Genomic DNA, 13,308 nt, shown 5'->3' on the forward strand with positions numbered 1-13,308 from the left:
CAAAATGAAAATGCTTTCCGATTTTGTATCATCAATGTGTTGTTATATGCAAATTAAGAGTTTCCTTTAACAAGTTTTTTAAGATTTTATAGATGATAGAAATTTTGACTTAAGTCTAAGTCTGTTACATGATCCTGGGGCCAGATTTTTAACTTAAGTATGTTATAAATAGAGAATACAAACAATATATAAGCTTAAAAGTCCATAAACAATACAATGATTTTAATCCAATAATTATAATAATTGCAGTCAATAATTAAATGTTTCTTAATTATCAAAAACCATTGAAATTGCATTGAAAATAGAATACATTTTTCCTCTGCTCTTTTTTCAAGTATTGGAAACATTTATCCAGATGAAACAAAAACAATGTTTAATGTTTTGTTATGCAGTTGAAAAAGTAACCAACATAAATTATTTTACTTCTTAAATGCATCACTTAATTACATTAATTATACAAACAATATAAAACAGAATAACATTTTAATATATGTACATGAAAATAAATGTATTCTAACTTAAAGGCAGTTAAATAATCAAAAACATTGCTGCATTAAGGTAATGTACTGTTAAATTAGCAATTAAATGATCACAGATGTTATCGCAATATGATTAAGGAATACTATTTAGTATTTCATATTTCAAATCAATTCACTTTAAGGTCTTCCTACTAGAAATTTCCCCCAAAAGTCAAATACATTTGATTTCGAAAATGTTGTCATTGGTTGCTATAAATATTTTCCTCTGATGTTTCCTCTTGTGCCCGGATGTAGTCCAGAACAACATTGTTGATCATCATGTATTCCTCCTGAAGGAACAAGAAAAGATTTTACGAGAAAATATTGACCAACACATATTATTGCAAAATGAAGATTCACATAGAAAATCAGTAATGCATAGCATCAAATGTATAGATGAGATGTATTTATTTAAGAAATTACCAGAGTAGAGCAGAGTTCCGGTCGTCTTATCTGTAGCTGACGGACAGCAGTAAATATGTCCACCTCCCCGTCCATAGACAATTGTTGTAGTGTGTTAAATACAGCACAAAATACTCCACTTAGGGCTGCTCCGTCACTGAGGATAAAACATATATATCAATAGATAACTATTGTAGTGTGCTTTATAAGGCACAAAATACAGCATATAGGGCTGCTCCGTCACTGATAATTAAACAAAATATCAATATCCATAGACAACTGTTATAGTGTGTTAAACATAGTACAGAAAACTCCACATATAGCTGCTCCGTCACTGAGAATTAAAAATATTTTAGAGTATGTTCTATACACCACAAAATGCACCACATAAGGACATCACTGATAATAGAAATATTACTTAGATTATATAGATAAATACTAGTAGTGTATTATGTACAGGATAGAGCACCAAGTAAGTCTGCAGTCATTTATATTAAAATCAATGACTATAATATCTATTAACAAATGAAGTAGTACCAAATACACCATGTAGGACATACCCGTCATTGGTGTTTATTAAAACAAATACGAATCTCTTTTACAACTGTTGTGGTGTATTACATGTATATACTGAATAAAAAAGAATGCATAGAACTGCTCCATCACTGATAATTTTAAGAAATTTAGATTTGAAAGCGTCACCAGCTTTTCATTTCCATATTAAAATTTGACAATTGATTTGAACTTCTTAAGCTGTTACCGTATATACTCGCCTATAAGTCGGTATTTTGGGAGTTAAATATTGGTCTAAAACTCTATCTCCAAATTTTTGGCGAGTCATAAGGAGATACGTATCTGGAGGCTAAAATTTAGTATTTTATTTGCATTTCCGACGATTATCGAAGAAAATGTCTGGATATAATATATGATAATTTATGTAATCCTAGATTAACCATATAAAGTACAAGATATTACCTATGTTAAACATTTTATTTGTAGTTTTAGTGAGCATTGCCTTTTTAAAAATAATTTATGATCAAATATTAGTGTCATTTCGAAAAATATTAATTCAAACCAGGTTAAAACATCAACTGATTTACTTTAAATTGGCATCCGATTTTGGCAAAAAATGTACCGACTTAAAAGCGGGTCAACAGCAAATCCCACCAGAATAATGTAAAAAAAAAATTACAACCGACTTATAGGCGAGTATATACGGTAAGATCTTGCTAGAACTTTACTAGATTATTTACTAATTAAATGTTTAATAGTAAAGATTCAGTTCAATAATTTTACAATAATAAATACGAAGTTTGTATTTCCGATACCTAACATTTCAAAACATAATATCTTCCATGAAATTTAATTTTAAATGCATAGTTCATATTTGCTTATGCATAGAAAAATTTTGTTCTATCTTTAAAAAGAGATGCTGAATTTAAGTTTCCAAGGGGTTTAAGTAATTTCTGTTGCAGAGGATGTCTTCTGCAATCTACGCTTATTTTACACGTATCCATTGACAACAACTGTGTTGACTCTTTTTATATTCACGATTTGATTGCTGCCTTCTCTAAATTTTGCATTCCTCTTGGATATGTACTAAGTGAGGATATAAATGAACCTTTATCGGATAAATTACTCTTCTTTCAGCGCTTTTTTGCATAAATTCAATAAAGAGACACCTATATATGGACGTGATTAATCGAAATTATGTTAAAGTCGTTTTATGTTATTCGTCCAAAAATACAATTTTCTTTTTTGTCAATATTTGATGCTATATTTTTTTCACCTGCTAACTACAGTAATGGGACCCTCTGTTTCACATTGAAGTGCTGATGAAACCAAATGTAACATCTGCATTGTAGCTTGTGAGTTTTCTGCTATTTTCAAGCTTCCTTTTGGTTCTATTATTGATACGGAGCATCCCTCTTCAGTTGCCTGCAAAAAAAAATAGAATAGGGGAATATATCCTTCATCTAAGAGATACTGCAAAGATTTTCAGATGTTAGGAATATTCGAAATAAACATTAAACCAGCTGCTGCATCTTTCACTTTAATTATTCAGCAATACCAATTCTTACCTTTTCTTGGATAATGCTGATTGTTGTAAATTTTATGTCTGTGACTTGTTCTTGTCCACAATTTACTGTGTATGGAGCAACAGATTTCTTACTATTGGCAGCCGGTAGCCACAACTTTGTCTATATATGAAAGAATCATAAAAACATTTATTATTTCATTAAAACATTTATTATTTAATATGTACCTCCACTGAATAGTTTCCAACTTTATTTCTTAAGAATACCAGTGCCGTTTATCAATTCATGAACAAAGCCGGGCATATCATTGGTACAATTTGCTTATTCAAGCTGTTTTATAAATAAAACATACTATGACGTTGTTATCAATAGTACAAAGCATAATCTTTGAAATTCTTCTTTAAATGATTATTTATACAGATATAAATATAGCATGAATGTCTTTCTCTGGTTGATAGTTCTTGAACGAACGTCGCAATTATTGCAGGGAATAAACATTTCCAGCAGCAGCTGCGACATTAACTTCCCTATTAACTACGTTACTTTAGAAAGCATTTTATTGTTTATTAACATTAAATTTTGTATCACTGTAATCAAGTTATAAGAATCATGTACTCACTGATTCCACTTTCGTTAGGGGATCCATACAAATGACTACATCTGATTCGTGGTCAGTGAGCAGACGCAAAAAGTCGACAGCGTCCCCTGCTGGGGGATAATGTGTTATTATAAATGCCTTGTTCTTAGTGTAAGACTAAAATAAAGAGAAAAAAGTAAAAATTAGTGCAGATTTTTTGTAAATCAAAGTCTAAGGATACAAAGAATATATTTTATTCAAATATTACATGTAAATGTATTGTTTTAATTTTTCTGCCCTGAAAAATTTGGTATTACTTTATATTAACATGTATACTGATAAATATCTACTTTTTAGACAGTATCTATAAGTTTGAAACACTCCCATTCTTATATCCAAAACAATAAACTAATATTTACATACTTTTTACAGTGAAAGAAAATTTGATGTTATTGATAACTAAGCACATCAAAATTAATACATACCAGGGTTGTCCGTAAAGTTCGTAGACAAGCTCAAATTTAAAGAAAACTTGTGTCATTGATATTTATTATTAACATATTTATAATCCTTTACTGAATACCAATTACAGAATGTAAAATAATATTCAATTTCAAATAAATAAATATAATAATGGGATTAATGGCTTCATCATTAGATTTGGGTTGGTGACCCGGAGCACCGCAAAATTTTAATTAAAAAAGTTATTCATCACTTTATAAATTTCATTTGTATTTTGTTAATCCTGCGGAAAATCGGATTCCTTTTACATTACGAGGTTGACAAAAGTTATAACTGCATACCTGCAAAATTTGAAGAAGTGGCTGAACAATCTAGGTTAGAATCTATTAAGACAGGATCCGCTTTGTTCGAAAAAGGAGCGTTTTCGGAATAGGCGGAGCAGTGAGCAGTGATAAAATCCTGCGTAAACATCGGAAAAACACCAACGGAGACCCTTACATGCTGTATACAGTGGGGAAAATATAGTATAGAAAGCAGTTCATAAGTATTTAGTTGAAAATAAAATTTTCAGACGGAAGGAACTGTTTACAGGATGACATGCGTGAAGGAATACCATCATTTCGAGATTGTGGTGCTGTTTTAAACAAGAGGCCCAAGGGACTTGAATCGCTCTTCTGATAAATTGTACAATCTATCACTTCTATTTGAAGCCTCTTACTCTAAGTATCCTGAGATGCATGAACTGACAAAGTTTAATGATTCTTTGCCAGTTAGGACTGAAGATATTTCAGTATAGCTATAAAATACCATAAGTAGGACTTGGTGACCTACTTTTTGATTTGAAACTTTCTGAGGACTCAAGATGCATTAATTGACAAAGATTGATGGTTTTAAGCCAATAAGTACCTCAAATGTTAAAGTAGGTCACTGTGACCTTCTTATCGTTGACATTCTCCGAGGACCAAAGATGCATCAACTATCAGAGTTTGATGATTCTAAGCCAATAAGTACCAAAGATACTTAGATAAAGCCATAAAATGTATTAAAAAAATAGGTCACCGTGACTTACTTTTTGGTCGACATTTTCCGAGGACCAAAGATGCATCAACTGACAGTGTTTGATGATATTAAGCCAATAAGTATCTGAGATAATCAAAAGTAGGTCATTGTGACATACTTTACAGTCGACATTTTCCGAAAACCCAAGATGCCTCAACTGACGTTTGATAATTCTAAGCCAAATAGTACCTAAGATATAACCATAAAATGTCGAAACTACGGTAGGTCAAGGTGACCTACTTTTTGGTCAACATTCTCCGAAAAACCAAGTTGCATCAAATGACAAAGTTTTGATAATTCTAAGCCAAAAAGTACTTAAGATACTTAAATATAACCATAAAATGTCAAAAGTAGGTCACCATGACCTGCTTTTTGGTCAACATTTTCAGAGGGCCCAAGATGCATCAACTGACAATGTTTCATGATTCTAAGCCAATAAGTACCTGAGATAATCAAAAGTAGGTCATTGTGACCTACTTTTTGGTCGACATTCTCCGAAAACCCAAGATGCCTCAACTGACAACGTTTGACAATTCTAGGCCAATTAGTACCCAGGATACTTATGTATAGCCATAAAATTCATAACTAGGTCACAGCGACCTACTTTTTGGTCGACATGTTCCGAAAACCAAAGATGCATCAACTGACAAAGTTTGATGATTCTAAGCCAAAAAGTACCTGAGATACTGAAATATAGCCATAAAATGTCAAAACTAGGTCACAGTGACATACTTTTTGGTCGACATTCTCCGAAAACCCAAGTTGTATCAACTGACAAAGTTTGATGATTAGAAGCCAAAAAGTACCCAAGATACTTAAATATAGCCAAAAAAATGTCAAAAGTAGGTCACCGTGACCTACTTTTTGATTGACTTTTTCCGAAGACCCAACATGCATCAACTGACAAAGTTTGATGATCATAGGTCTGAAAGTATTCAAATTATGCCTTTTAAACAATTTGAAAACAAATGCCTGCAAAATTCAAAAAGTAGATCACAGTGACCTACTTTTTCATAAATATCTTTTAAGGCCCCAAGATGCATCAACTTACAAGATTTGGTGAATCTAAACCTCTCAGTATCTGAAATAATGGGATTAAATGTTTTAGAAAAGATGAGCCATAAAATTCAAAAAGTAGGTCACAGTGACCTACTTTTAAGTTGACCTTGTTTAAGGACCCAAGATGCATCAACTGACAACGTTTGATGATCATAGGCCTTAAAGTGTCCAAAATATGCCTCCAAATCAATTTGAAAACAAAAGCCCATAAAATTTAAAAAGTAGGTCACGGTGACCTACTTTTGTGTTAATATGATGTGAAGTCCTAAGATGCATCAACTTACAAGATTTTATGATCCTAGTCTTTATAGTAAGCAAAATATAAATGTTTTTATTAAATTTAAATTTTGGTTAACTTTGAAGTGACCTTGAGACCACGCCCTTTGCCCCAGGGTCATGCCTTGAACAATTCAACATATCCTGAACCTTGTATGTAAGTTTGGTGAAAATCTGCCTGGTGGTTCTGGAGAAGAAGATTTTTTAGCAACTAGTACTTTAGGTTCTAGTTTCCTGATTATCTCCCCTTGTTTTAGGGTCCCAAACCTAGTTTTAGTATAAATGGTAGCCCTTGGGCCAAGGATACCCTGTAACAAATTTGACAATGATTGGACAAGGGGTTCTTGAGTTATGGCCCATATTCTAAAAAGTTAACGCACACCGCACACAGCACACCGCACGACGCACACCGCACAAATGGCCATAGCATTAGCTTTTTGAGCCTTTGGCTCAGAAGAGCTAAAAAGTTAATTTCGTAACATGATTTTGCCGTATTTCCTTAAATAAAGTTGTTTTTACACGTACAGAGGTAGGATAATCGCAGTTAATGAGGCAGGCATTGTTAAATATAATTTTACGTATGAAACCTGAACATTTTGTGCACATTTTTATGACTGGTTAAAGCGACATAAATGTATTGAGTTAAACGGTGTCTAGTTTAAAAAAGTTACATGTACTCGTATTAAGCTTTTGACGTCGGATAACGTCAAGATTTTTCGTTTTAGTGCTCCAGGTATAAGTGTGTGTCTTTTTGTTATCTGATAAAAATATAACTATCTGTGCTTTGTTTTTGTTGAAAACTTGCATATTAATAAAATGAAACATGAATTTAGTGAAAATAATAGTTTCATATATTTATCAATATTTGTCAGTAATTATCAATGATGTCTACGAACTTTACGGACAACTCTCGTACATATATACATTATGTTACATACAGGAAGTGTAATGGCATTGATGTAATTCCCGCGTTGTGGTACACTTGATGACAGGAACAGGCGATACTTGTCAACTAAAAGAAAATAAAACTTTACTGTGCAGAATAAAAAATAGCTGTCTGGACTGTACATGGCTCAATTTTTGAACACAAAACAAATAACGTATCACTTTTTTCCAAATTGGTTGATACACTGTTATGGCTACATGTTTAAATATGTGTAGGGTTACATACAAGCTCACGGGTCCTTTGCATAATTTTTTATTTTGTTTTCAATTAAGCATAGTACTAACAATTATTCTGTTCAAAAAAAGGAGGAATATTTATTTACAGAGAGGAGATGTCACTTTTAAAGTGCATCAGTATAGACTTATAGCCCTGAATGCAAATAAAATGTTATTTCCTATCATAAACTGTATGGAAAACAAGAAATACAAACTTTTCTTTTGTCATCTTTACTTATTTTAACTATACTCCTATATTACCTCATATTTAGAGTAATATCCAGGAAGTGGAGATATATTAAAGAATCATTTTAATGCTTAAACATTTTCAAGGGAACATAAATTAGAAATTAATTCAGAGAAAAACTATGAGTTGTGAATGTATATGTGGCATTTAAATTATCGAATTGAATAACTTACGTGGAAGAACAGCTGATTTACTTCCGCCGCTCTCTAAAGCAAATTTGTAAGCCTCTTCTGTGTATCTGTGCCTCACTCTTAGGAGATTCTAAATAAGTATGCAAGTTATGCTTTAGGTTTTTTTTTATTTCCAATAAAGGCAAGAAAGTTCATTTCAAGTTTTTCCTTAATTTTCCAAAAAGAAACACAACTAGAAGATATTTAAAGTTTGTCATATTTAATGTCAACAGAGTCCATTCTTGTTATTGTAAAGGTTCTAACTGAGTTTGGTTGAGAAGAACAGGGGAAGCAGGTATTGAAACAAATAATGCCTGTGCAGAAAAGTCAGGGGTGCAGCATATTTGTGAAATATCTCAAGAACACAGGTAAATATATAACTTCAAATACCCATGCTAAGCTTATAAAGTCGGCACAGAATACCAGTATGACAAATCAATTCATAATCAAACATTTTCACACAAAATGACCGGCACTTTTTTCATATGGGTGTTTTAAAAATGGTTATGTATATTTTCATATGGTAAAAACTCCTAATTGCTATAAATCAAAAGAACAATCTTGTGTTTATGTTAGACTGGAAATATAACCTTTTCAGTTAAACACTACTTTGAAATTTTAAAAAATATTTCATTATGGAACGAACTTTGTTAACACCCCTTAGCTATACATGTATATGGAACCACACAAATATAGAAAAATGTCAAGTTTCTTCAAGCAAATATATAAATATGAAGTATGTTGTCCCAATCCTTACAAAACTATAATTAATATACATTGGAACTCCTTTCTAAGTTCGCTTTCATTGGCTGGTTTATCCATGGTCATCAACTCTGCCTTCCTTGTAAATTCAGGTTTGGTGAGGAGCACGTATTTGAGAGCTTTAAACACGGTTTCAAGTGCGAGGAAAATAGTCTTATACTGCTCCTGAAATGTTCCAAAACCAAAGTAAATAGAGACGATTTTTTTCACAAATACATACATGCATTATAATGATTTTTTTTTATATAAGGATGTGTTTATTGGTATTATTGGTTTATTGCATGAAGCACATGAAAAGGCATATATTTTTTTCATAATAATTGAAAAATCACATTTTATTTTGTTTTGCTAAATATAACTATTTGGTCTGCTTTAGTAGATTTAATATTTATAAACAATTAACTTTTACTAGGTGTTTCAGAATAGGTGACTCTATATATCAAACCGGTAGAGAAACAGAAGTGAATCATGTATCTTTAATGGTTCTATAAAATGCAAAAATTCAACAATTTTAATCGGTGTATATCTGCGTCTGTTTTTCTTACGCCAAGGTCAGTTGAATGCCGTGTTTTATTTATTTTGTCACTTAAATAATTTTCAAAAAGATTTTAAATTAAACAAGAGGCCCAGGGGCCACAGCACTCACTTTAGCACACCGGATAGGAAAAAGCAATATCAGATCAGAAATGAAAGTTTACTGAGTTTGGAGGGGGGGGGGGGCTTAAATCATGATTTGAACAAACTTGAATCTACACTACCCGAAAATGCTCCCACATAAGTTTCAGCTTTTCTGGCCCAGTGGTTCTTGAGAAGAAGATTTTTAAAGATTTTTCCTATATATTCCTATGTAAAACTTTGATCGGCCCCACCCTACCCACAGGGGTTATGATTTGAACAAATTTGAATCTACACTTCCTGAGGATGATTCCACGTGAGTTTCATCTATCTTGGCCCAGTGATTCTTGAGAAGAAGATTTTTTTAAAATGCCATTAATTTTTTCACTAATTCATAATTATCTCCCCTTGGAAAAGGTCGTGACCCTTCATTTGAACAAATTTGAATCCCCTTCCCCTAAGGATACTTTGTGGCAAGTTTGGTTGAAATTGGCCCAGTGGTTCTTGAGAAGAAGATGAAAATGTGAAAAGTTTATGACAACGACGACTGCAACGATGACAGACAACGGACAAAGGTTGATCAGAAAAGCTCACTTGAGCCTTCGGCTTAGGTGAGCTAAAAAAGATGATTCATTGTGTTAACCTTTGAAGAATCTTTAAAACTATATTAAAAATAAGCAGGTTTTAGACAATTGCAATGCACACAGATAATCAAAGTACTCAGAAGTACAGAGAGCCGGGTTCATTTACAGGGTAGAAAGGATTTCTTACATGAATCACGTTTATATTCTGATGAAAAAATTATTTTAAAACTATCAATATAAATGATAAGACACTGACAGTGAGTTTTTCAATCCTAATACCACGGTCCGATTTTGTCAGAATCAGAATTAATCTGGTACCGCAGCTGAATGTAAACAAACAGGCCAGTCTGGTTCCCTCTCCTGCTTTACTTCGTATGTGTATAGGACTACGGTAACACTGATTATCAAAAATCCTTACGCTAATGAACTATGTTCTTTGACTTATGAAGTTTTCAAAGTCATTACTACTAATGTTTATTTTATATAGATAAAACTTCGTTTTATTTTTGTTGCTTTATTTAGGTTTGTATTATTTCAAAAACGGTTGAGAGTAAGAACTATATTTTTGCACGTAACTTTAAAATGTCGACTATGGGGTCAACATCCTGCCTTGAACAGGATCACATAAGCCGGCAATTGCTCTTTGAGCAATAAGCCCGGCTAAAAAAACAACCTATATATCTCGTAATATCTACTTACATAAGTTTGGACCATGTTCATTCTGCCTTCCCTCATTTTCTTCACGTATTCCGCGATGTTGACTTTCCTCTCTGATTTTCCCGCCTTGTATAAAGCGTCTAAGGCAACATAAGTACCAGTCCGCCCTATCCCTGCGCTAAGGTTAACAGAAAAAAACAGTGTATTCACACTTCAAACCTACTGAAGCATCCATTGCAAAAAGTTAAAAAATAAATCAAGCTCTTTTTGTGCTTTTGTACCGATAAAAGGAACCAGTTAACTTATCCACAGATAACAAGAATTATACGCATGCAAAGTAAGAAATTTCAGAGAAGCAGTTTCTTTTTTCATTAGCGTAAAATAAATGACGGAAAAACATTACGCGTTTATCCTGCAACATTGAATTGCATTGACCTAATCAAGGTAACCTTAAAAACCGAGGCTTATCTCAGTCAATGCCCTAAAAAAGCCTCCTGCATGCATTTCAATATTCTAAAAGCATTGTGATGACATATATATTCCAATGTTTACGCTATGACGTCTGCAGAAATATACCTAAATCAAGTTGAAGAACTGGTTTTGGAGGTCAGATGTAAATATATGATGCAGGATAAACAAATTATTCGGTTATTGCCTCGAAATATAAGTGATATTGGAGTCTGGTCGAAAATACCTTTTCACATTTTCTTATCCTCGCCGAAATATATATTTCAAGACGATAAACATGTATTCTTTATATATAACCTGCAATGTACTAGTGTTGGTTTATCATTTCTTCCATCTTTTGTTCTTGTTACGTGATCGTGGAAAACTACAAGGCAAAGCGGTTCTGGAATCCCATGATCCGGCCAGGCAGTGTAGTGGTAATGGGTCACAATGCGGGATTTGTTATGCTAAGAATAAAAGTTAGAACTTTTTCATAATGTAATTGAATACGTGTATTCCTCATCATGAAAAGAAGCAATAAACTTTATAAATACTAATGGTCCTTTAAACTTAGAAATCTCTGCTGGTCATTTTTGAAACCTTTTTTATTTGTGTTCACAAATTTTGTAATAATTTTAAAATTATAAAGTGAAATCATTTCTGCTTCTTCCGATTGTTTAAACATGACAGGTTTCATTCAGTACAAAATATAAATTATTTGATGTTCTAAATATAAAAATACAGTTTGCAAAAAGGAAATTGTACGAATAGATAATAAAAACATTTTGCAGCATATTTTTGAAATATTATATTGTTAAGGTCAGTTTGTCCCATTGATTTATAAAAAAAAATAACTATATGAAGGGATTGCACTCATTATCAAAATCTCAACACAAGTTTCACTTTTTGTACATATTATCATTTTATATTCATTATGGAAATTAAAACATATCTAATTGAGAATGACATACCACTTTATGGGTAACTCTAAATTTCCTGATTTTATAGTAAGCGTAGACCTGTTCTTCCTCTGCTAATAGGGAGATGACACCAAACGTACTTGATTGATACAGATCTGGCCAGTACTTTGAACATTTCACCTGAATAATGAAAAAAAAAACAGATTTACCTTATACCGAATGTTAGATAGAATATTCACTTAACGGTAAATCACTGTCTCAAGCCGCGGTTTGGAGTCCGCATAAAGCAACCTCCTACCCGTGGCTGTTTGAATACATGAATTATCGTAATTTTGAATATTTATATTTTTTACACTTTTATGTTGTTACGGCATGTTCAGCCAATGGAAAAATTTGTTTCCATCACAATTTAATAAACAATGACATCATCTGTACAGATAAATATGTCGTAAACTATGATTGGGTAATGAAATATCTCGACAAAGTTTATTCTCCGACTATGCTTTACTCGCTTTGGTTCAATATTCTAAGGAAGTAACAAAATATTCACTTCTAATTTAACCACGGCCAAAATAGGAGAGGATAGTAAATTTTGGCCCGGCTTGTGACGATGCGGTAAAATAAGAATCTTTTTTTTTTACATTTAAATAATTACCACAAAAGTTAACATTCAATTCCTTATTTTATAGAAATTTTTGTTTGTCAAAACCAACATATTTCTTATATTGATTTAGTTTTCCTCTCTTACTGAAGTTGTACATATAAATCGTTAATATTTTAAACACCCTTGAGAAACTTTTCTTGGTTTCATTAATTTCAATAAAATTAGGATTACTTTAATTAGATTTTTTTCGGCGGAGTTTCACATGTACTATTAAATATTTATTTACCTTATTTCCTTCTTTGAGGTTGGTCAACATTATTATTTGGTCAACATTTTCCTGCCAAATCATGGTCCAAAAGTCCTTTATGGTGTTCTGTCGAGGTCCTGTTACAGAGAAACATTGCTACCAGTGTAATCATATTATTACTAACGTAAAGTCTTTATGATTCGTTAATAAGTGTGAAAGTAAACAGAACAGTCCTACCTTGTGCTGCAATATATTCATTTGTCTTATCAATACCCTGAAAATAAAAGGCAAATGTCCGCAATTATTCAAAAAGGCATAGTGTTTTTCTCCTGGTATATATTTCTTTTTCATTTGAGATGCATACCTGATAGAGGATGATCATAATTGATTCTGTGGTTCAGAAAATGTCATTAGATAAAGATAATCTTGATTTCTTTTTACACAGACGTACTGTATCTAATGATATATCAAGATGATATTTTATTTATATTTAAAGGATGTT

The 13,308-nt window shown here is 32.2% G+C and overlaps 1 protein-coding gene across 1 annotated transcript; it reads right to left on the minus strand.

Moving 5' to 3' along the window:
- Positions 1-527: 527 nt before the first annotated feature.
- On the minus strand, positions 528-13,086 carry LOC134261967 (receptor-type tyrosine-protein phosphatase epsilon-like; the record flags this gene model as incomplete). Its single annotated transcript, XM_062744349.1, has 13 exons — positions 528-808; positions 942-1,077; positions 2,710-2,858; positions 3,002-3,121; positions 3,579-3,713; positions 7,331-7,404; positions 7,974-8,061; positions 8,733-8,897; positions 10,631-10,766; positions 11,354-11,502; positions 12,007-12,135; positions 12,846-12,943; positions 13,044-13,086. Coding segments are annotated over 13 exons (1,512 nt in total), but the record flags the coding sequence as incomplete, so codon positions are not given.
- Between the last annotated feature and the right edge of the window lie 222 nt (positions 13,087-13,308).

The sequence above is a fragment of the Saccostrea cucullata genome, unplaced genomic scaffold, assembly GCF_032062105.1.
Source record: "Saccostrea cucullata isolate Sc308-1 unplaced genomic scaffold, CSIRO_AGI_Scuc_v1 ctg12162, whole genome shotgun sequence".
Lineage (NCBI taxonomy): Eukaryota > Metazoa > Mollusca > Bivalvia > Ostreida > Ostreidae > Saccostrea > Saccostrea cuccullata.